Here is a 24,919-nt window from a genome sequence, read left to right as displayed (position 1 = left end):
GCACCTGATTAAAAAACCAGCTTTTTTTACTATTTAACTTATTTTTGCTATTATTCATGGGTCCTATTGCACTTTTTGGTACTATTCACAAGTCTCACTGTACTATTTCAGCTAACTTTTACCTTTATCTACAGTACTTTCAACAAAAAAATTTTAGTTTCAGCTAAATAAGTTATTCTCAAACGAACCCTTAATGTGTTGATGCGTAACTCTTAAAACCCAGAAATCCAACATAATGGATAATAAAGAATTGTGCTAACTATGGTTGTTTATAATAGGAATTTTTTTTTGATTTTCATGTAGGCAGACATTGGCAATCCCCTAGCCTACCTGCACCTAATTCTTAATTTTTTTTTTTTTTTTTTTTTTGCTTGCAAAAAATCCTGAATTTGTTCAAACAAATAACTACCCAAAATTTAGAAAAACTAATTGATATCATAGTATGATAATAAAAACTAATTATCAAGAACGGACATAATAGGTTGAAACTATCTCTAATAATAATAATAATAATAATAATAACAGCCCAAGATTTCCAGACTTGCTTTGTAAGAGCATTTGCATTCGGAATGTTAAATGCCATATGTTGCCTTTATTTAGCATTTATCTCTCAAAAACCTCCAACATCCGAAATTGTAAAAGTAAAGAATTGTAATTTTTTTTCCAATACTGCTACAATGCCATCCTACTTTTATGATGGCACTGTAGACTATTGTATTTGTTTTTTATTTAATCTGTCTTATTCTTTCTCTCTCCTTTATGTCAGGCTTCTCAACTCTCTCTCTCTTTCCTCATTTCATCTCCCTCTCGCTCTATGAATTGCTCTTAACTCTCACTCTCTCTCTTTGTGCTAGTGGTTGGGCCTCCACTTCAGTGTGTGGGTTGTGGGTTAGTGGATTGGTGGATCAGCGGATTTGGAGTTTTGGGCTCTGTGGTTTTTTTTTTTTTTTTTTTGCTTGATGTGACTAGGTCATGAGTGGGTATGGTTGAATTGGGTATGGCTGAAGTGGGTCGTGAGTCGTGGCTCTCTCAAGTCTGATGTTGCTGGGTTTTGTTGGTCGTCGGAGATCGTCGGTGTTTATGTTCGATTTTGCTGGGTTTTGTTGGTCGTTGGAGATAGTCGACGTTTGGGTCCAATTTTGCTGGGTTTTTGTTGGCCATTTGTGGGTTTTGTTTTGGTGGTGGTGGGTGGTGGGTGATGGGCAATGAGGCCTTACTTGTATAATCTTTGATTTGAATATAATTCAAGGATGTCAATATCGTACCGTACCGGCAGGTATGGCCGGAATATACTGTACCGGCCAGTGCACCGGTATAGGTACACCCTCTGTTTCGTACCGGAAAAAATACTGGTCGTACCGGACGCGTACTAGCCGTACCGGCGAAATCCGGCTATTTCGGCCGGTAAATGGATACCGGCCGGAACAAAAAGCTGTTGATCTTAACGCCCACAGTGACCCAAAAACGCTGTCGATCAATGTTCTCGTGTGTGAGACTAGAGAGAAAGGTCTAGAAGCTGGCTAGCAGTGACAACGTTCTCTTCATCTTGGCCTCACAGTGGTGACAACAAAGCTGGCTGGCAGTGAACAGCACCACTAGGATTCATTGAGGCTGCAAAACATGTTGAATGCTTGATCTGCGAGAGAGGGAGAGAGAGATCAAATCTGAAAATGTGTGTTGATTGATGGGAAGAGATACATGTGGTGGAGTAAAAAGTGAAAAACTGTATAAGACTAGAGAGAGGCCTAGAGGTTTAGACTGCGTGAAATGAAATGAGAAGTTGAAGTGAAGTGATCAGAAGTTAACGTGTGTGGTGGAGTAAAAAACTGACAAAAGATACTTGGAAAATGTGAAAACTGAAAAGTATAAAAACTCATGTTAGCTTTATCACCAACAAATTTGGCTTTGTCTTTATCACTGACTTCTTTGGCTTTATCACCAACAAATTTTTCTAATTATTTTATTTGATTCTACCAAACCCATCCCCCTTATTATCTATTTATCTCATCCAAACCTTTTTGTTGATTTTCTATTTTTTAGTCTTATTTTTTTTTTAATAAACTTATAAGCTTAAATAGTTTAACTGCTTAACAAATTAACTTTTACCAAATAATTAAATTTATAAATATACAAATAATATATATATAATAAATATATAAAATAGCGATAAATCCGAAACGGTACACCGGTATTGACCGGTATCCGAAATATATCGTACTGCTGGCCAAACCGGTACGGTATTGACTTCCTTGATATAATTCTCTCTGTTTTGAATCAATTTTGAATAATTGGTGTGTGTGATTTTGATTCTTTGCGTGTTGTTGTAGATTCAGCATTGAGGGAGAGGCTGAATAAGATTATGGCTTTGGACTATTTCACCACCTCGCCACAAATGAAGGCTCCGGTGGAAGTTGCAGCTGGAAGAGAGGTAAAAATTAGAGAGAGGAGAGAGATGGGAGAGAATAGATTTGATTTTGGGATATATTATTTTATTGTGTAGAAATATTATTTTAATGTGTTGTATTGTAAAATAAAAGTTGGGATGCTGGGAATATTGTAAAATGGTATGGTATAATTGATAAAATAGATTTTTAAGATGGTAAAATATGATAGGATACAATTTCCAAATGCGAATGCTCTAATGCATTTGCAAGGTTCTTTTTCTATTTTGGCCCAAGAAGGTTCTTGGACAGGGCCGAAAATGCTTAAGACAAGCTAGTATATATTTGGGCCTTTTTGTAAAGAAAATAATGGTAGACCTAAGTTTCTTCTGAAACTAGTGAAGCCTAGACTAGCCAAGAGTGTGCAGTCTTGATATGGGCTTTGAGGTTGGATATTGACAGGATATAGTTGGCACTAGTCCAACTTCTAATACATACTCGGCCCAACCACAAGTCCTCCTGGGATTACCTAGCTCAGCCTACCCAACTCCAAAGAACAATCAAGTTGAATCAAACAATTGCACTTGTTTGATATGATTTTAATTTTTACCTGCTTGATGTTATTACAGGTTGATTGATGACTTTTGCCAAGTTTTGATTTGGTGGGTTATGGATTTCGATCAGCTATTTGACTTTCTTTTTTTTAATAATTATTAGTATTATTATTTTTATATAAGATAGAAATTATACTCTAACCTTATTTAAGTGTATATGTATGTGAAACTTCCTCCTGGAGACTTGAACTCCGGCCCTTGCCCCCCATACCCCTTAAGCACTTATACTTGTGGAGTGACCCTCGCCTTAATTAAGAGGAATTTTAAGATTAATGGAGAAGATGCTAGTAATTGTGAACTATGCAAAAAAAAAAAAAAAATTTAAAATTCAAAGTTAACACTTACCAAACCTAAATAACTAATGTCCAAGTGAAATCCAATGCTACTTAGTTCCTGGAAATTAAGTAATTGATAATTATGCTCAGATTTTTTGTTAATAAAACAAATTGATGCTTGTGGGGCCTTTCTTGTATTATTGGGCCTTAACCCCTTCTGCTATACTATGGTCCATTGTAAACATCGCGTTTTGTACCCCTTACGACTCGGGCCTCCGTTCCCCAATAATGCTTGAATTCTAAGGCCTAAGGCCAGTTTAGAGTCTAATTAGATATTAAGTTGACTTGAGGAGTGTTAAAATGGAAAATATAACCTTTTAAATGACCAAAGTGGTCCTCAGCCTGCATATGTGAGTTGAACCATGCATACGCAGGCATGTTCTTGCGTACGCAAGCACGTTCTTGCGTACGCAACTAAGGTTTCAAAAGCATATGAAAGATAAGTTTTCTGCATTAATGGCTGAGATTTGAAATGAATCCCATATTGTCTGGGAGCCATTCCAAATCTCATTTTTTCAACTATAAAAAGCCTTACATGGTAAATTTTCAAAACACACAGATATCCCACAGGAAAAACCTAAGATTCACTAGAAAATAGTGAATCATAAGGGAGTTTTTCACAAAATACCCTCAAGATCTCTTTTTATTTGATTGAGACATTTTCTGGTCCCAATCCTTTGAGTTTAAGATTACTAATCACTATTTCATTGAATTGTGATAGATTTGACTAAGGGGAATGGTCAAAAATCAAGCCTAGAAGCTTTTATTTTAAGGTATGTTTTAAAAACTTTTCTTTTTCTTTTTTGCCTTAATCTTTGTTTTAATCTGTTTCTTTTGTTGAGTTTATGTTTTTATTTGTTTTTTTAGGTTAGTTTTAGGTTTTCTTTTTGTTTTCAAACATGATAGGTTGTTGGATTTTATGTTTTTGGTTTCTCATTATCCAAAAATGCTAATAAAAAATAAAAAAGTTGAAATACACAACAATAGTGCTTACATATATTTGCACAAATACTGCAGTAGAAGCAGAGAATTACTGGATTACCATGATAAAAAAAATCAGGTTTTAAAGTGGTCTATGGTTGAGTTGAGGATTTTTCTTGGGAGAAAACATGTATGGAGAGAGAGAGAGAGAGTTTGTCCTTTACTTTCCACTATTCGAATTACTTTTTCCTAACATAGGTCATTACCACTAAAATTACTTTCCACTATTCGAATTACTTTTTCCTAACATAGGTCATTACCACTAAAATTACTTTTTTGCTTACTAGCTACAGCAAGTAACAACTTGCTACCTAAGATTTGTTGTGAAAATATTGTGGATGTAGTATTTTTTTTTTTTTAGATCATGTGATATTAAATATTAAATGAGGAGTCTTACATCCCTAACATTTTCATAATAAATATTAGGTGTCAAACTATTATTGGTTTTTGTTTGGGTCACCACAAACATCACCCTTTTTTTTTTTTTATATCTACATACCACTAATAATTTGTCACATAAATTTTTTTGTGAAATTATTATGTCGCTAGTATTTCTTGTATTAAATTGCCATGTATGAAGTAAAATAGTAACTAGGAAGTTCATATATATATATATATATATATATATATACATACATACATATATACATACATACATACATATATAAACATAATTAAAGCCAAAGTTGAGAAAAAAAATTCAATTAGATTCTAAATTGGATTCCAATTGTTGCCTAATTTTGTGTCACATGTCCTATTTAAGTTTTTTTTTTTTAATTTTTTTTCTAGGTGAGTTAATGCTATGCAAAAAATGAAGAGTCTAATATAATTAAATCATAAAAAACTCAATTAAAAAAAAAAAAGAATAAACTCATGTGTATATATAAAAAAAAAACACTAAAATAAAACAATAAGAGAGAGAGAGAGAGAGAGAGAGAACTCATCCATGGCTTAAAAAAAGGTATAACTCTTACATCAGGTATAATTTAAACTCATATGTGTGTGTGTGTATATATATATATATATATATATATATATATAATTATGATTGTTTTTTTAATTGTACTATGCATGTACACGGATTGTAAACTAGTATTGTATAAAACATATGTCCTAAAAAAAATTGTGAACATTCCAAGTTATGTCTTTTGTAACCTTCTATTGCAATGGAGTGCAACGTGATTTTGTCAAATTTTACATAAGCAACAATTATAACAATAATACAACAAAAAGATTAACTTAATATGTTTATATATATTTTTAGAACTCTAATAGAACCTTTCAACTTTCAAGTTTAATTTAGAATTTGACCTAAATTCAAGGACAAAACATATACTTTTACTAAAGTAAAATGATGAAGGGTGGGAAAATTGCTTTTAATGATTTCTTTTTATTAAAAAAAAATTATTTTAGAAACAATAGACTTAAAGTTATGGTGTCCACTTCATGAAATTTACTTTTTATCGATTATTATAATCAAGACAATGAACAATTGGTTTTTTGTGTAAGTAAGACAAAAAACCGACGCCTCCTATAAAGCACAGTGGATTTGTAGAGCCCGCATCCTCACCAAGCCCTAATCAAAAGGGACAAACGTAAGTCAAAAGGGATAAGTAAAATAAAGAGTCAAAAGGGACAAAAGTACTTGAAAAATGGACGAATGAGATAGAAATACAACATACCCTTACCATATCATAGAGACCAAAGTCACCCAAAAGGTCAGTCTCATACTCCGAACACTTGTCCAAGTCAGCATCCCAGACGATGGAATGGGTAGTGTCCACTGCATACTTCTATCCTTCACTAGCAAAGGAAGAAGAGTGGCAACGGGGCCTTGGGAAGTCATAAGACCCTTCCCGATCCCATGGTGAGGAGCGTCAACAACGACCTCGCATGTTTCTGGACAAATGGAGGGGCCACTAGCACTTTTTCCTGATGATTGAAGGTCGGAAGAGTACTTCGTCTTATTGGATGCATGAGGGGACAATGTTGACAATCCCCCACCTTAAGCCCTCAATGCGTAAGCCTTTTTGATCTCCTCCTGCCTACTCTTTAAAGCTTGCTTGTTCTTCAAAGAATCCATCTCTGAAACTGACGAATAAGTTGAAAAGTGGGAAGTTCATACTAAAAAAAAATGAAGGCGATGAAGTAATATACTTACGACCTCGCGAAACCTGATCAAGTCATTGAGCTTCCTCGGAAAGGACAAGTCCACCGCAAAATGCATAAAGAGTGTCCAAAATGACAAGCCTCTTCCAAGACCTCTCCTTAAATGGTATTTCAAAAACCTTTACCAAAAACGCCTCTTTCATAGGAGGATCGTTGGACATACTGTGGCTGAAACGAACAAAAAATTACATCAGTTAAGTAGAAAACACAAACCGGCAACCAAGACTATACCGACAACTCACCTGACTTATTCAAAACCCCCCAAGAATTGTCAAAAAAAGACCCTATGCTATCCCACTCATCGGGACAGCATACCCAATTGACCCCCTACACAAAGAAAAACCTAGCCTTCCATTGACAATTAGAGTCGAGCATGTCAAATATCAATCTTAGGGTAGCCCATCGACATACAGAGTTGTAAAAACCCTTAGAACAGGGGATCTCCTAGGGTTTGTAACAATGAAAAAATTCCTTTAAAGTTAGAGATCGATGTCCTCCACTATGTTGACCCCATAGCACCTTGGCCCTGATGAGTATCCTTTAAGCATTGGGGGCAATCTGACAAACAGATACACCCATGTAAGTTGCTAACTGACGATGCAAGGAGGTCAAAGGCAGACGAAGCCTTGCTATGAAGGCAATCTCATAAAAGCGCACATCCGACGAGCTCCCAATATAACACTTTTCCCGTCTGTTGCCCTTCTTAATGGGCACATCATCGGGAATTTGAAATTGAGCCTCAACCTACAAAAAACTTCATCCCTCATATCAATTGGGAAGTCATGAACTGACCAGTCGTCAAGTAGAACAATCTCCTTAGGACATTGCCCAAAGGGACTAGCTTCCTTAAAAGAAGGATAGGACGCTAACTCCCTCTCAAAAATCGACGAACCCTCCAACATATACTCAAGCCTAGATTGACTGGTCAAGTCGTCATCTGAACCCATGCGGACTGATGGTGTACGCTCACTCGTCACTTCACTATCTCCAAACATCTCTTACCTACAAGTGACAAATGAAAACTAAGATTCTACTCTACCTCCTAAGTATGTAACTAATAATGGAGAAAGAGCAAAAAAGAAAATACAAAATGAAATCGGCAGAGCATACCTAAAACAGACGAATGCAAAGAAAACCAACGAAGGAGAAAAACCGACGAATGGGCTCTGGAATCAAAAATGGAAAATATTCAAATAATGAGGACAATAACGACATTGGACTATTTATAGGGCGGTCTGGCACAAAAAATGAAGTGTCGCTACGCTTGGCACCCCGAATCAGAAAGCGACACGTGTCCTTTGCCCTGTCAAAAGGACATAATTACCCCTATTTATGACACATGACACTAAGGCAAAGCATTTATGGCAACATACTCCGCGACCCTTTGCCTACCCTAATGACTCACGGAGTAGGGGGTAGCTAATGAGGATAATTTTTATCAATGGACACGGGGTGTTGAACCTTCCTCACCTGATCATCAGCCTTTTGCCTAAACTGATCCTATGGGAATGGCCAATCCCATGGGTCGTTAAGTCAGGTTGGATGACGATCCAACCCCCATCCCGACAATCCATCGCCCTACGGTTTCTTATGGGACTTGCGTGGGGCCCACTCATATGTCCCTACATGGAAATAACTTGTACACCACGACCAAAGATCCTACTACACAATCATATCTCCCCTATATGGGAAGGTGATCCCCAAGATCTTGAGATCCCTCTCTCTATAAGGAAATTCTCCCCGTATCAAGGGATTTAGGTCAGCTATCTGCTACTATATAAATAACAAACCCTAACCTTTTTTAGGTACGTGAATTCTCCTTAGCTCTTGCACTCTTGAGTTCTTGGAGATTGTTCCACCATTGACTTAACCTTCGGAGGGTTTTTGGCCGGTACCCCACTGGTGCTCTCTGTTTGGTTCTTCTCTTTTGTTCTTCAGGTACACCCATTGGCATGTGTGTGGACGATCAATTCACTGATGATTTTTGTGCATCATCATATAATGAGATCAACCAAAAGTTAAAATAAGATATATGATAGATTTGAGTTTGAGGGCTTTGCTTCAACAAAAACACTTATGTTGATTTAAAATAATTTTAATATCAAAGTTGTGAGTTATCCTAAAAAAAAAAAATTTAGATGTCCTAAATGTGGTAAATTACAATTTATCCCTTATTATTTGGGTGTGTGTGTGTGAGCCTATGTGGTAAATGTGTGTGTGTGAGTGAGCCTATAGTTCAATTATTTTTTAATATGGTAATCGAACCGTCTAATAAAAAATTCCTGTCTTTGCTTGTGCTCTTCAATTAAAAAAAATTGGGAATTATCATAATATATAAAAGGTGATTACACTAAAAAGCAAAAAAAAAAAAAAAAAAAAAAAAAAAAAAGATCAAAATCAAAATCAAAACATTTTTACAAATAATTTAGAGTTTTCGGCCTCTATAAATTACATTTTCAATGATATTATCAAGATTATTATTATTATTATTTTGGAAATCTAGATGCGTAAGTGTGAACGATGAAGTCCCTCACGTTGGACGATAGTTATGAATGACTGGTTGATAAACCCACAAACATAAACTTTAAAGTGGTCTTCCAACATGTTATCTTAAGACTCACTCTGTGACAATCTCCTTAAAGATTTGTTAACGATTTCTCATCAATAAAAATCAACAATTCCAGAAAATACTAATGGCATTGTCGTCGTGTTTATGTTGAGCCAACCCCCAACCAAACCCTTCAAAGGTTACATATGCTAGCAGATAAAATCCCACGTACAATGCTGCATATTAATTTAATTGTCTCTTTCAGGCGTCTTTAATTGAAACCTGACAATTCCATGGTGAAGCGGCAATCATCCACCGCCACAAGATATATAAATATATATAAACCAAAATATTTATAAACTTAAGCGAAAGCAACATAATTAGGAGGACAGAGCCTATGATAATACAGATCCATTTTATTATAACAAAGCAAAATACAAATGTACACAATGAACTAGTCATGGCATTAGCACATTGGGTAGCTTCATGAAATTAAAACAGTACTTCATCTCATCGATCATGTGATGAACATGATAAGATAGTACCCTCTTACAGAACATTTTATCATATGTAAAATCTTAATCCACTATAGAAAGAAAGGAAAAAAAAAAATGGAAATCGAAACCATTTCAAAAGACATATCCCCAGATTCAGTCAACATTTTACATTTTGTTTGTACCATGATCTGTGCCTTCCAAAATAGCATTGTTTCATTAGAAGATTATTAGGAACAGAGTAAATATTCAGCACACAATAGAACTAAATTTTTGATACTAGAGGCAGAGCACGATTGAAGAAAATGATTGGGGGTACAGTCTCACGCCCCCAAAAGGGCAGAAGCTACGAGTTTATACGTGGCCATCCTGAGTACCGTTTGTGTTGGATAGCTCCTTATCTTTGTTGGGTTCATCAGGAAGTCCCAGCTCCATGGATACTATAGCGGTGTTTTTGTTTTTGTTCTCGTTTTTGTCCTTGTCCTTGCCTTTGTTTTTACGGTAGATAAAGTACAGAATCAGCTGCAGGACCCCAAGAAAAGAACCGAACCCATTGTTCACCTGCAACAACATTACACATTTCCATAAGAGCAAGCAGTGTTTATTATACACACTTAATTATACATACATTTACACCCGTGCGAAAATCAGCTGAAATCATAATCTGAGGTCATAATTTCCAAACTAAAAAACACGACTTTTAAGTCCCTTTTTATTTCGCTTGTGTAATAGCTTTTTCCCTTTTTATAAAAATTAATACACAATATTGGTATTTTTTTTTATAAGACACCATATTGTCACTTGTTTTGAAACTGAAGGAACTTTAGCGATGCAATTTCATTTTTATTTATTTTTGAGATAGCAGCTTCAAAATTTGGGAACCCAGGCTGTAAATTGGCCATGCCTAAGCTCTTTGTGGAACACAAATTTTCTTACTAGGGATATGCAAACAGATAATGTTACGGAATTTTATATATGGGCATTGAGAGGATCTAAAATAACATTAAAATTTGTAAAAGATACTAACATATTCATTAAGGAAATAAAAAAAAAACTATGACTTTTCGAGGAAAAAAGAGAGCAACTTTAAGTAAAATAGAATAATTGAAAAGAATACATGTGACCAACCTCGATTAGTTTGTTTAAAAAATTTATAACTGGTCTTAAACTTTTGGAGAGTATGATAATATATCCACAACATTCCAATATTTCCTTTTCCCAAGACTTCTCAGCCATAATACGAAGCATTTATAACATAATTGTTAAGGAACTGAGAGAAGATGCTTACATATACAAAAGGGTCATTGCCGAGCAGACCAAAGAGAAAAAAGGAAGTGCCGCACAAGAAACAAAACAGTGACAGGAAAAATGGCATGAATTCAACACTCTTTGTTCTAATCACAGTCCTCTGCATATACATATAAAACCCATATAAGTTCATGCACCAAAAAGTATGTTTTAACCAAACTTTCTTAGGAAGCATAATTGTATGTTTAACTTTAAAACAAATAATAAGAGCACTAGCATTGGGGTGTAAACACCCTCAGTTGCTATTTTACAACCTAAGCCATCTAAAACTCATCCATCCGGATTTGTATACTTAAAAAAATTTGCCACCTATGAATAGTAAGGTTGCATATATATGCAACCTTATTGTTCATAGGTTGCATAAAAAAAATATTATTTTAATATGTGGTTGTGTGTGAAGAGAAAAAGTGAGTGGGAAAAAGAGAGAATAATACTTTTTACTATTTTATTAAGTAGTTTATATTATTTTATTGGGTTGTATATAAAGATAAAAACTGAGATGTAGGGTAAGTTATAAAATGAGTTGGTAAATAGATAAAGTAGTGTTTGAGGATGGAAAATAGGTTTTTTTTTTTTTTTTTTTCCACATCCTCGAATGCTAATGCTTTGATATACTGGTAAAATTTTACATGCAATTTTTTAGATACTGTATTTAAGAATTGTATATTATTGAATTTAATCAATATTAAAAAATGTAAAACTATTTTTGTCGAACTGGTCAACATAATCATTTTGTTGAAATCAATTTGACAACCTAAGCGGCTAGGATACAGTACTTAGAGCATTCTTAGCTAAGATGTCAAATGCTAAAATGCTATAATTTAAATGCTAAAACTCTAAAAAGTGGGTTACGATTACGTTTAGATTGGGCTGAAAATCCCAGCGTTTGCGTCTGGCGTTTTTCTTTCCTTTTTTTTTTTTGCACGTGTTTGTGAGACTTACTGCTACTGTTCATGCATTGTTCACGGACCCACAAATTTTGACTTTTCTCACTCTTTTTCAGCAAATCAGTGCACATCATGCACTATTCACGAACCCACAAATTTCATTTTTCAACAATTTTTCATTAAAAATGGATCCCATGATACTATTTACACATTTAAAAATTATTTGCTACAGTGTTTTTTAATTTTCAACTGTATCCAAACGGACCCTATATCAAAGGTGTTATAGCTAAATGAAATAACACCTTAGCTACAATACAGCTTATTGTAGCTATATCTTATAAAAAAAATATTATTTTAAAGCTTTCTCTCTCTTCTTCTCTTTAAAAAACATATTTTATTTTTCTATTTTTTTATTCTTTCCTTCTTCTCTGTTCAGACCTGCTATTACTCCTTTTTTTTTTTTTTTTTTTTTTCTCACTCTCTGAAATCGATCCCCCTGTAGCTTCCAATTTTTTTCAGTTGGTTTTGTACGTCACAGTGGCGGTGATTTGTGGGTTTGATTTGGAGGCACGGTGGTGAGATTAGTGAGTGCGTGAGTTGGATCTTAGGGCTACAATTTTTTTTTTTTTTTTTTTTTCCTGCAGTGGGTTAGATCAGTCATCGGTGAGTGCTTGGCTAAGATTTTGTTTTTGTGGTGGTTGGGTGTTTTTGCGGTGGTTGGTTCTTTTCTTCCTGCAGGGGGTTGTGGTTGCCTAAGGTGGTGCTGTGACTTGTGGTAGTGGTGGCTGTGGTGGGTTGTGGTTGCTACAATGGAGGTTATGGCAAGTGGAGTGGTGGTAGGGGTGGTGTAGGAGGTGATTGTTATAGTTTTTTGTGTAGTTGTTTTATTATTATTTTAATGAGTAATTTATATTATTTAAATGAAATGGTAAAAAATATAGAAGTTTTGATGTATCTTAAAGTGGAGTGATATAATAAATAAAATAAGTTTTTGAAGTGTTAAATACTAAAATTTTTAAAATCATTTATTGAATCCTCTTAGAAATTAGGATACTATACCAAAATTTTGTCTTATAGCGTTATTTTCTGATTCCTGAGTGGGATAACCAATTTCTTGATTGGCTAACTTGCTCAGAAAGTGGCCTAACATAAAGAAATGGACCAAAGCTCTCACACTTCCCCGTGACCAAGCTATCATAATATACACAAAAAAAATTGCAAATTGCATATTGAAAATAACTGAACCTGGGTCCAGTAGCTGAGGCATAATCTTTGAAACCAAATCAATCAGGGTCCAGTCAATTCCTTCAATAAATATTTAACAAGACAAAAAAAATCAAGAAATAGCTTAGAAGTTACAACTCACCATGATTGATAGAGGTGAGCCATACATGATTATGGAGAAAACGGCAGTAGCAAAGCCACAGAAGAGCTTTCTGGTATTGCCATGCAAGGCTAGGAGGGAGATCAAGGCCACGGCTGCGAAAAAGGTGAGCACAAACGCGAAGAGCCCCAAAATCTTGGTTTTTTCTTTCTTTGGGGCATAGACGATGAAGATCAACACATATATGACCTCTATTCCTGCACCAGTGCCATTGATTGTTGAAACTAAAAGATTGTTTTTTGACACAAAGGGTAGGCCATACCTGTTCAACATTTATTTCATGTATAAAATCAGTAATTATAAGACAATTGAACTAGACAACTCTGAAAATATGAAACAAGGAAATCATTTTGGACTATTGGCAGAACAATTAATTCAAAAAAAAAAAAAGGAAAAAAAAAAAAGAGAATTTCAAAAGATTTTATGGTTCATATTTTTGATTTTTGATTATTTTATTTCTTTACAATTTAAAATTGAAGGAACTAGCAGAACGAGAGAATGTTTCTTTGAAAAAAAAAATAGAGATAATTTTGGGAAAGTTCTAAAATTTCTTATGAATGACACACCAATTGAAATTTTAGTTACTAAAGAAACAAATATTAAACAGTTCGATGCACAGTACAGAATAAATTAACATTAATATTAATCAACCAAGCATTAAATTTTCCTAAAGCAAGAAATGTTAAACCAAATTGTCATCCTGTTTAATTGCTAGCCTAGACTCCCAAGTCCAACCAACCAACACAGAGGCCCCTGAATTCCCGGGTGGCCATGAAATTAACATGAATTAACTATAAAATCCCCATCATTATCATCACCATAATAATAGTAATTAAAGACACACATAATCCATGTCAAAAACAGAGAAGAATAGGGGTAAAAAAAAGGTAACAAATAAAGAAAAGAAACAATAAAAATTAAAAAGAACCCGGTTGATGAAATAAGAAGCATATATTATATACCAAGCAGAAAGAAGGCAGTTGAGCAAGGTCATCGCGTATGGAATGCCCGAAAACTGCTCTGTGGACTTGCTCTTTATAATCCTCCAGAATGTTATCCTACAATACGCACCAAAATTATTCACAATTCCTCACATGAATAACACAGATTAACAACTTCTCAGTAATAGAATATGTCAGTCAGATTAATCAGATATATATAATATAAAGGCTAAAAGAGAGTAGAAAAGATTGTAAAAACATGTCCAAGAATCAAAAAGAACAACACCCTTTAGGAGAAAAGAGTTAAAAAGGACCAAAAGTTGGCAGATTTATAAGAGCCAAAAGGAGTTCTCAAATGATACATACATTGGAGCCAAGAAGAGGAACAGTGCACTAATATTTCCTGCAGAGAAAGATAACAAAACAGAGGAACCATAAGTCCAAAAGGCCAAGAAAGAAAGAAAGAAACGCAGAGAAATTGAATACAACCCACCAAAGATTCCGAACACGAAATGCGCAGTATTTTGCATTTTGTTCACTGTTTCAACACAAAATCTAGAAACAAGAAAGAGAACCCAGATGAGGAATGAAAAAAGCCTTGAGAGAAACCAGATATCAGAATACCAGAAGCTGAGAATAGAGAGGTGCACAATACCAGAAGCACGTGTGTTTATATAGAGGAAAACAAAAAATTAACACAGTAGATTTTTGAAGTTTTTGTATTTTTTTTTTTTGTAGATTTTTGAAGTTGGTCTTAACACACAGCTGATCGTACGTTAAGTGTTTGGTGAAACTGTGTAAAGCGCGAAGGGTTAAAAGTTAAAACTGGTCAAAAACGTGGGCGTCATAGGTTTATCCCAACAAATAGTGTTCTTACCAAATAATTTTTTTATTATATAAAAAGTGTGAGTTAGGGGGAAAAATATGCAAAATATCACACGGTTGATTTGAGGCATGAGTTATCCTAAAAAACACGTTATTCATGTCGGCTCATGCGTAAATTACTATTTACTTACATAACAACTTATTATTATTTTTTTATATATAATTTTACTGAATTATTTCTCAAAAACACTCACCTTATATTATTTATTTTAAATTATATTTTAATAAAAAAATTTTACTTTATTTAAATAATTTGTTTCTCTTCACCCATCACAGCCACCATGTAATTTCATTCTTCATTATCCAAAAATGCTAAGAAAAAATAAAAAAGTTGAAATACACAACAATAGTGCTTACATATATTTGCACAAATACTGCAGTAGAAGCAGAGAATTACCGGATTACCATGATAAAAAAAATCAGGTTTTAAAGTGGTCTATGGTTGAGTTGAGGATTTTTCTTGGGAGAAAACATGTATGGAGAGAGAGAGAGAGAGAGAGAGAGAGAGTTTGTCCTTTACTTTCCACTATTCGAATTACGTGGTAAATTGGTAATATGGTCCAACAATTAAAAGATTCTTACCACTGGATATTTGGGTTGTGTTACCATTAAAAAAGAAGAAAAATTGGGTTATAAAGTTGGAGGTTTTTTTTTTTTTTTTTTTTTTTTTTTTTTTTTATTTATGAGGAACAATTATAAAGTTGGAGGTGAAAGTGAAAGTATCCGTAGATTCCGTATGTACCAAACAATTTGAGGGTGATTGCCTTTTATGGTCGGAGGAAATAAATCAGAAACCTGAGATCTATTGGTACATACTATGGTACTATCACATGTATAAAACTTTAAACTATTGTCATTATGTCACGGGTGTAAAATGTTTTTATTTTTTATTTTTTTTTTAGAGTAATGTTAGTTCACAATATTTTCACAACAAATTTTAGATGACAAGCTATTACTAGTTCTAACTTAGGATGTTATCACTAAAATTACTTTTTTTGCCTACCAACTACAACAAGTAACAACTTACTATTTAGAATTTATTGTAAAAATGTTGTAGATGTAGTATTTTTTTTTTTTTTAGACCTCACAACAAATTTTGGATATCAAGTTGTTACTAGTTCTAACCTAGGAGGAGATATTTAGTATTAAATGATACCATGTCAGCGGTATCAAAATTCAATAAATGTGAGATATATCAGTGAAAAATAACTACCTCATTAACAAATGAAAAAATGTGTTAGTGGGTAGTTATTTTTATACATATATCTCTCAGCTTTTTGGGTTTGGATATGGGTGACATGGTATCATTTGATACAAAATACTTTTTCCTAACATAGGTCATTACCACTAAAATTACTTTTTTGCTTATTAGCTACAGCAGGTAACAAGTTGCTACCTAAAATTTGTTGTGAAAATATTGTAGATGTAGTATTTTTTTTTAGATCATGTGATATTAAACATTAAATGAGGAGTCTTACATCCTAACATTTTCATAATAAATTTTAGGTGTCAATCTATTATTGGTTTTTATTTGGGTCACCATAGACATCACCATTTTTTTTTTTTTTTTTATCTACATACCACTAATAATTTGTCACATAATTTTTGTTGTGAAATTATTATGTTGCTAGTATTTCTCGTATTAAATTGCCATGTATGAAGTAAAATAGTAACTAGGAAGTTCATATATATATATATATATATATACATACATATATAAACATAATTAAAGCCAAAGTTGAGAAAAAAAATTCAATTAGATTCTAAATTGGACTTCAATTGTTGCCTAATTTTGTGTCACATGTCCTATTTAAGTTTTTTTTTTTTTAATTTTTGTTCTAGGTGAGTTAATGCTATGCAAAAAATGAAGAATCTCATATAATTAAATCATCAAAAACTGAATAAAAAAAAAAAGAATAAACTCATGTGTATATATAAAAAAAACTAAAATAAAACAATGAGAGAGAGAGAGAGAGAGAACTCATCCATGGCTTAAAAAAAGGTATAACTCTTACATCAGGTATAATTTAAACTCATATGTACATATATATATATAATTATGATTGTTTTTTTAATTGTACTATTCATATACGCGGATTGTAAACTAGTATTGTATAAAACATGTCCTAAAAAAAATTGTGAACATTCCAAGTTATGTCTTTTGTGACCTTCTATTGCAATGGAGTGCAAAGTGATTTTGTCAAATTTTACATAAGCAACAATTATAACAATAATACAACAAAAAGATTAACTTAACATGTTTATATATATTTTTAGAACTGTAATAGAACCTTTCAACTTTCAAGTTTAATTTAGAATTTGACCTAAATTCAAGGACAAAACATATACTTTTACTAAAGTAAAATGATGAAGGGTGGGAAAATTGCTTTTAGTGATTTCTTTTTATTAAAAAAATTTATTTTAGAAACAATAGACTTAAAGTTATGGTGTCCACTTCATAAAATTTACTTTTTATCCATTATAATCAAGACAATAAACAATTGGTTTTTTGTGTAAGTAAGATTTAGATTCAAGTCTCTTATGCAAGGACAAGCCCCAATGTCAGCTCTAGTATATAGACGACTAATGCAATTGCTTAAGGCCTTCAAATAAAAGAATACCCCATCTTAACTAATATAATATATTTATGTTATATTTTAATTAAGACTTATTTACCTTTTTATGCAAATTAAGAAAAAAATTTAAAGACCCTTTTAATGGCTAATAGAATGCATTGTATATTAAAAAAAGCCCCAATATAAACTAGTATGTACTTATTATAAAAAAATAGATAAAGATTAAAGGGTTTATGCTTTATTATACCATCTAGCCATCGTCACGTGGGTCCGATGTAATTGTTACTTTATTTAAATTTTTTTAATATATTTTATTTAAGTTTGATCTTTCCAATTTCCAATAATATATATATATATATATATATTAATACTTCTAGTAATTTATTTAATTTGTATTGTTTAAGTATATTTTCATTAGTTATCCTTTAAAAGTAATTTACTTTTTTATATGAAATAAATTTTTATTTGTACAAATTTAGAGTATAAAGTGATCATATTATTTAGTAAAGCTTTTGAATAAATTAGATCTATTGTTCTACGCTTTAAATTTTATTTTAGTTCAATTATAATTTTCTATTATAAATCACGTTTCATTTATTTATAAATATTTTGTTAATTATAAATGGCTATTAGAAAAATATCTATCTAGATATGAAAAAAATAAAAAATAAATAAAAAAAGAAGAGAAAACTAGAAAAACAAATTGAATCTAAAAGGGCAGTTATAGATAAAATTGTTATTAATATTAAATAAGACACAATAAAAATTTGAGTGAAAATATAACAAATGAATAAGAAATATATTAAAAAGATTTAGAAGATAATAATGAAATAATAATGAAAATAGTCTTAATTAAATAAATATTATTTAATTATATTTAAATATAAAAATAAAAGCCCACCACATGTACGATCTATACACACACTCTATCTCTCTCTTGTCCTTTTCAGAAGTAAGGCAATGGTAATCACAAAATCTCAAGCATTAAAAGAAACTCTCTCTCTTTAGCAAAAAAAAAAAAAAAAAAAGAAACTCTCTCTCTCTAGCTTACTTTTTTTCTCCCTTAAAAGTGAATAAAGAATTAAACGATATTTGTCTTATTCTTAGGTTACCTAACATGTAAATGTCTCCCCCCACTATTTCATTGATTGATATATGATTATTAATTTCTATCATATATCTAAGTGAGTCCAAATGGTAGTGCGAAACAATGACCACATGGTGAGGGAGGTTTTTTTTTTTTTTTTTTTTTTTTTTTTCTATGTGGTCAATTACTAACCAGGCAAAAATGTAATATACATTTGTTAACTTTGTCTAAAATTTATTTTAGTCTTTTAAATATGAAATTGGTCCTTTTAGATTGGTAACTTTGCCCAAAAATAATTTGTCATTTAACTTTAAAATTAGTCATTTTGATCCTATTACTTTACTTCAAAATCATTTTATTTCTTAAAGTTTGGAATTGGTCATTTTATTTTAGTAAGTTTGCTAACTCTGTCAGTAAGTCCTTTCCTTCATTGCCGTTAAGAGTGCTCTCTTAAGTTAGTCAAAATGGAGTTGTGTAGGTGTGTATTAAGAATTTAAGAATTAAAATATTATTAAAAAAATAATTTATTAATTTAACCAAAAAAAATCAGAACAGTGTTTCAAACTTCTTCTAACGACGTTGTCTATCTACTTGGAGTAACCTGGGATGCACAAACGCAGCAAAACCCGTGCCGCACCCGCATCCGATGTGGCGACACGTGAGGGATGCCGTTGCTCGTGCGTTGGTGCCATGTCCAGTTTTTTTTTTCCCACGACTCGCACCGGCACGGCTCAGACTCGGGCCGAATCGCGCTGAATCAGGTTGATTCGCACCGACTCAGGCCGTATCGGGCAAAACCGTCGATTTAGGCCGAAATTTAAAAAAAAAAAAAAAAAAAAAGGTGCAAAACACACCGTTTGAACTTTATAACAAACCCTAAAGGGCTAAACTCTCTCACGCATCCTCACTGAGATCAAACTTCAGCTCTCTCTCATTCGTCTATCGGTTATGTGCCTGTGTGCTCTGCTCTCTGCCTCTCTGTGTTGCTGTGTGCTCTCTGCCTCTCTGTCTCTGAGATAGCCACTCAGTCACACACAATCTCACTCTCAACTCACTCTCACACTCACACAATCTCACTCTCAACTCACTCACAACCTCACCGACCCACTCTCAATCTCAAGTCTCATGGAACATCATGGAATATTTTTGTTTTAGTTTCAAACTTGTGAGTTGTATTCTAATTTCCGAACATCATGGAATTTTTTTAGTTTCAATCTTATGGGTTGTATTTAATTTATGAACATCATGTTTTAGTTATTATCTACTATTGCTCTTAAATTTGGTATATGTTTATATAATATGAAAAAGTATGGTTAGCAATATATTAAAAATATAAATAATAATTTTTTAATTGCCGAGTCCCGCCGCACCCACACCCACCTTTTTCAAAAATTGCCGAGTCCCACACTCGCACTTGCACTCGGACCTGTACCTGAGTCTCGAAACGCACCCGTGCTTCATAGGGAGTAACATTACAAAACAAAACTCTCAAATTTTTTTCCCACAAAGCAAAGCTAAAACCCCTCTTGAAAAAAATTCTTTTTGTTTTTTTGAGTGAAAAAAATGAATTTGGGAATTTTAGCTTTAGGAGGTATTTTAGCTTTACTTTGTGAAAAAAAAAATTGAGGCTTTTGTTATTTTATGTTATTCTAACTAGATTGGCAGAGTCATTAGAACCATTGTTTTGTTTTGGTTTTTTTTCCTTAAATTTTTGTTAAATTTATGTTTTTAAAAACCGGACTAGTTAAAGAACTGAAACAATGTCCAATTCCTAGTGTTTACCTATTTAATTGATAATTTTTATGGTTGAACCACCCGTTTTAGTGGTTTTTATCGGATTAAATTAGGGTTCGATTTCTTATTGAACAAGTTGGTTCAATTTAGTTTTTAAAACCACATTAAATTAATAAAATATTAGCTAAACAATATTTTGATTCTCAAAATACCTATACGGTGTCATTTTGAGTGATTTAACAAAGCACCCATATCAATAACAATGAATGAAAGGAATGAGTTGACTGGGTTAGCAAAGTTACCGAACTAAAATTACCATGACTCCAAACTTAAAGAACTAAAAAGATTTTTGGGCAAAGTTAATAAGCTAAAATGAACAATTTCAAACTTGAACAACTAAAAATGACCAATTTAAAACTTAAAATACTATTATGATTTTTGGGCAAAGTAAGTGGGTGTAAGATCCATTTTTGCCTATAAACTAATATTATTCTTGTGTGATATACTACTTAATTCAATATCATATGTAAAATAAAGACCATATTTCAAAAATATAGTTTAATTGTTTTAAGTTACATAACAAATGTACATCACATAAGACTAATCAAAAAACAAAATTACAACTAATTATAAAATAATTTAGAATAAATATTAAAATTCCCTTAAAATTTTGAAACTTTTGATAATTGAGTTAATTAGAGTAATATTTTAATGGAAAAACTATAATTTGGTCATGGTTTCAGTCTTGTCCCTATAATTTTTTTTTTTTTTTTTTTGAGGAAAAGGTAAGAATATTTTATTGCGAAAAGTCCTATTGGAATACATCATCCAAATTTGGTAGTAGGTTTTCTAACCACATATTAGTATCTACAACTAAATCTGCTTTTCTAGCAAAGGCATGGGCAAGCTCATTCCCATCCTTATACAATTAATTTTTTCAATTTGACTTTCTAAATCAATCTATAAAAATTATTAATTGGTTTAGTTTTATCTCTCAACTTTCACGACCAAATCACTATTATTCTTATAAGTTTTAATGATATATATATATATATTTATAAAGTTTATTATAAAATTGATTTGACTTTAAAAGTTGAGAGATGAGATAGACACAATTAAATACATATGGATGAAATTAAAATTATCCTTTTATGTGTATGCATGTCATAGCTAAAACCTCTAAAAACTAATTTGAAATTCAAACTCTAGCAATCAAATGAATACATTTGCATGACGTTTGCATAGTGCTTTTAAGGGTGTTTTGGGGATTTTGAGCCCTAGAACATTTCTATTTCTTTCTAGTTACCATTTATGGATTGACTTACTCAATAGAAGGAGGTTACAGGTTCGGTTCAAAAATATATCAAGTACACCAACCCAACCCGAGCCATATATACCCTAAGTCTATTTATTTTTTCTTTACTCTTCAGTGGATTGAATTTCTCTTTTTATTAGCGTCGGGCACGAGTAATAACGTTTTTGTGTGTTTGTCTCTATTTGATCAGTGAATGCCAAACTCTCAACCTTGTTGCTCGAATCGACTGTTTTAACAATAAAAATTAAAGGCATAATAGAAATAGAATATTATTTATTGTTTCATTGATGATGAAGAAAAAACAACATTATTTTTTTTAATCTATGATTATGATTATGATTATGTTTTTGTTAATTGTTACTTTTACCTAATGTTTTAAATAACAATACTTATGAGTTTCCATGCATTACAATAATCTGAGACGGATCCAGGATTTTAAGTTAGCAGGGGCCGGAGTATAAAGAAAAAGAAAACTCCAAATAGACATCCATATAGCATTAAAAAATTATAAATACTCAAAATCGTTGTTTCTAAATACATTAAGATGCAATTATTTACCAACAAAAACAAACAAAAATAAAATAATGTCTTGTTTTAATATTACACTGGCTAGGATTTTTTTTTTTTTTTTTGTTGAAGTTAGAGCATTCACATTGGTGGTGCTAAATATTTTAATTTTTAGCACCTCAAAAAGTTATTTTTATCTATTTTACCACTTCACTTTACAATACACTCAATATCAAATGTTCTATTTTTTTTTTTATAACTTCATTTAAAATAATATAAATAATTCATTAAAGTAATAAAAGAAGCGAGAAAATTTGAGTTTTTTAATTGAAAAAAGAGATATAATTTTAATAAAATATTGTATTTTATTTTCAACAACTTGTTGTAGTTATCTAGTATTTATACTAGTTTATTGTAGTTGCAAAAAATTTAACTTTTCTAATAACAGATGATTTTCTGGTGGAAAAATAGGTTTTTTTTTTTTTTTTTTTGGTGCTAAAATACAATTACCATTGTGAATATTTTTATTGTTTTTGTCAAGTTTTTTGATTGGATAGTTACTATTTGGGTGAGGCTAGTTAGGTTTGTTGTGGAAATAGAGGGCCTTAGGTTTTGGAATGGGCTAACTACAAAAATAAAAAATATTATAACAAAGAAAGAAAAATTTGGACCCAAGAGGGCCTGGGCCCCCACTTAGGCCCGTCCCTGACAATAATTAGTGTGTAGCTTGTACATATGTACGGGTATAATTAAAAAATTATAATTATACGATTTAAATTATACATTTTTTTTATAGAAGATGTTCAAATTATATTTGGTATTAAGTTACATTTTTTTTTAAACCATACGTTTTTAAAATATGTAATGGTTTCATTATATATATATATATATATATATATATATATATAATGAAATCCAAGTTAGAATCTAATTGGATTTAGACTCTTCAATTTTTACACTTAATAATTCAATTGGTACAAAATTAAAAATCAAATGGGACGCATGACGCAAAATTGAGAATCCAATATAAATTTAATTGGATTTTCTTGACTATTAATATATATATATATATATATATATATATATATTTATATTTATATATATGATTTAGGATCTAAACTCTTTGGTTTTTGCACCCAATAATTTACTTGCCACAAAAATTAAAAAATTAGATGTGACATATGGCGCAAAATTGAATTCTAATTAAAATTCAATTTAGAATCTAATTGAATTTAGACTCTTTGATTTTTGCATATAATAATTCACCTGACACACAAATTTAAAAATTAAATGAGACATGTGACGTAAAATTAGACTCTAATTTAGAATTTAATTGGATTTTCTCTCCGCCTTCACTAATAATAATAATAATTTACAATTTTGTAATTTTTAAAAAAGTGTGCAATGCATGGGCCTATAACTTTGGAGGTAAAATTTGACCTTGACAAATAATAAAAAAGCATATAGAAAACAATTATTTAGATGTTTAAGTTACATATTAATTTGAATATTTAAATTGAATTTAAATGTTTCACTAAATAAATAAAATAATAATTTAAGTACCGTATAATATTTTAGAAAACCAAGTCTTACACAAGCAGGCATATGATGAGTAGTCACCATTTGTTCTCTTTTTCAGGCAATTAACCAGGACGGACTCAGGTGGGGCCTAAGGGTGCTGGGCCCCATGGGTCCAAATTTTTAAAATTTTTTTTAGTCATTCTCTATTTCATTTGGTAGTTGGTCCCTTTTTTCTCAATTGGTCTATATAGCCTAACTCAAGTAGTAACTATTCAACTCAAAAACTTAACAAAAACAATAAAAATATTTACAATAACGATTGTATTTTAGCAAAAAAAATTATTTTACTATTAAAGGACAAAAAAATCATGTGTTACTGGAGAAACTAAAGATAAATTTTTTGTAACTACAGTAAACTAGTATAAATATCAGTTGACCGTAGCAAGTTGTTAAAAATAAAATAAAATATTTTATTAAGATTATATTTCTTCCTTCAATTAAAAAACTCAAATTCTCTCTCTTCCTTATTATTTTAATGAGTTGTTTATATTATTTTATATGAAGTGATAAACAAAAATAGAATATTTGATATTGGGTGTATTATAAAGTGAGGTGGTAAAATAGATAAAGTAATTTTTTGAGATACTAAAAGCTAAAATTTTTAGCACCACCATTATAAATGCTCTAACTTTAACCAAAAAAAAAAAAAAAAAAATCCTAGCCAGCCTAGAATTAGAAAAAATATTATTTTGTTTTTGTTTTTGTTTTTGTCTTTTTTGGTAAATGATTACATCTTAATGTATTTAGAAATGACGATTTTGTGTATTTATAATTTTTTAATACTATATAAATGTCTATTTAAAGTTTTTTTTATTATAATCTGGCCCCCGCTAATTTAAAATCTTGAATCCGTCTCTACAAATAACAAGACCTTGACTTTTTTTATTTGAGAGAGAGTTTCAACATATGACGTTTGTTCCTGATAATAGTTATTTATCATCAGACCAAGATACCAAATGATTTTTGGTGTAGATGGGGATTAAATCTCAAATCTCTTATTCAATCCAATAATAACCCAACAAGGCATTGACTTTAAGCCACCATCTTATGGTGAGTAATCTTTTTCTTTTTTTGATAAAATAGGGTGAGTAGTCTAAGATTCTTAGATGTTCCAACTTCAATGTGCCTAATTCCTCGTCCAAACGTCAAATTATCAAAGCAAATCCATTATATCCTGCAATTGGCAGTTACC

General features: G+C 31.6%; 1 protein-coding gene across 3 annotated transcripts in view; it reads right to left on the bottom strand.

Moving 5' to 3' along the window:
- The window catches only part of LOC126700387 (bidirectional sugar transporter SWEET1), a 143,327-nt gene extending 128,639 nt beyond the window's left edge, over positions 1-14,688 (bottom strand). The window contains exons 1-6 of one of the 3 annotated variants that reach the window (XM_050398507.1): positions 14,536-14,688; positions 14,409-14,445; positions 14,064-14,159; positions 13,084-13,363; positions 10,811-10,930; positions 9,425-10,083 (exon numbers count right to left, since the gene is read on the bottom strand). In XM_050398507.1, the coding sequence (XP_050254464.1) occupies positions 9,877-10,083; positions 10,811-10,930; positions 13,084-13,363; positions 14,064-14,159; positions 14,409-14,445; positions 14,536-14,572 (777 nt within the window). In that variant the 5' untranslated portion in view covers positions 14,573-14,688 and the 3' untranslated portion in view covers positions 9,425-9,876. Of the gene's footprint in view, positions 1-9,424; positions 10,084-10,810; positions 10,931-13,083; positions 13,364-14,063; positions 14,160-14,408; positions 14,446-14,535 lie in introns of those variants that run through there. The other 2 variants (XM_050398512.1, XM_050398515.1) reach the window with 2 other exon arrangements.
- Positions 14,689-24,919: the final 10,231 nt, after the last annotated feature.

Source organism: Quercus robur, chromosome 9 (assembly GCF_932294415.1).
Source record: "Quercus robur chromosome 9, dhQueRobu3.1, whole genome shotgun sequence".
NCBI lineage: Eukaryota > Viridiplantae > Streptophyta > Magnoliopsida > Fagales > Fagaceae > Quercus > Quercus robur.
Note: the sequence above shows the minus strand (reverse complement) of the source record. Positions and strands in the feature narration are given on the sequence as shown.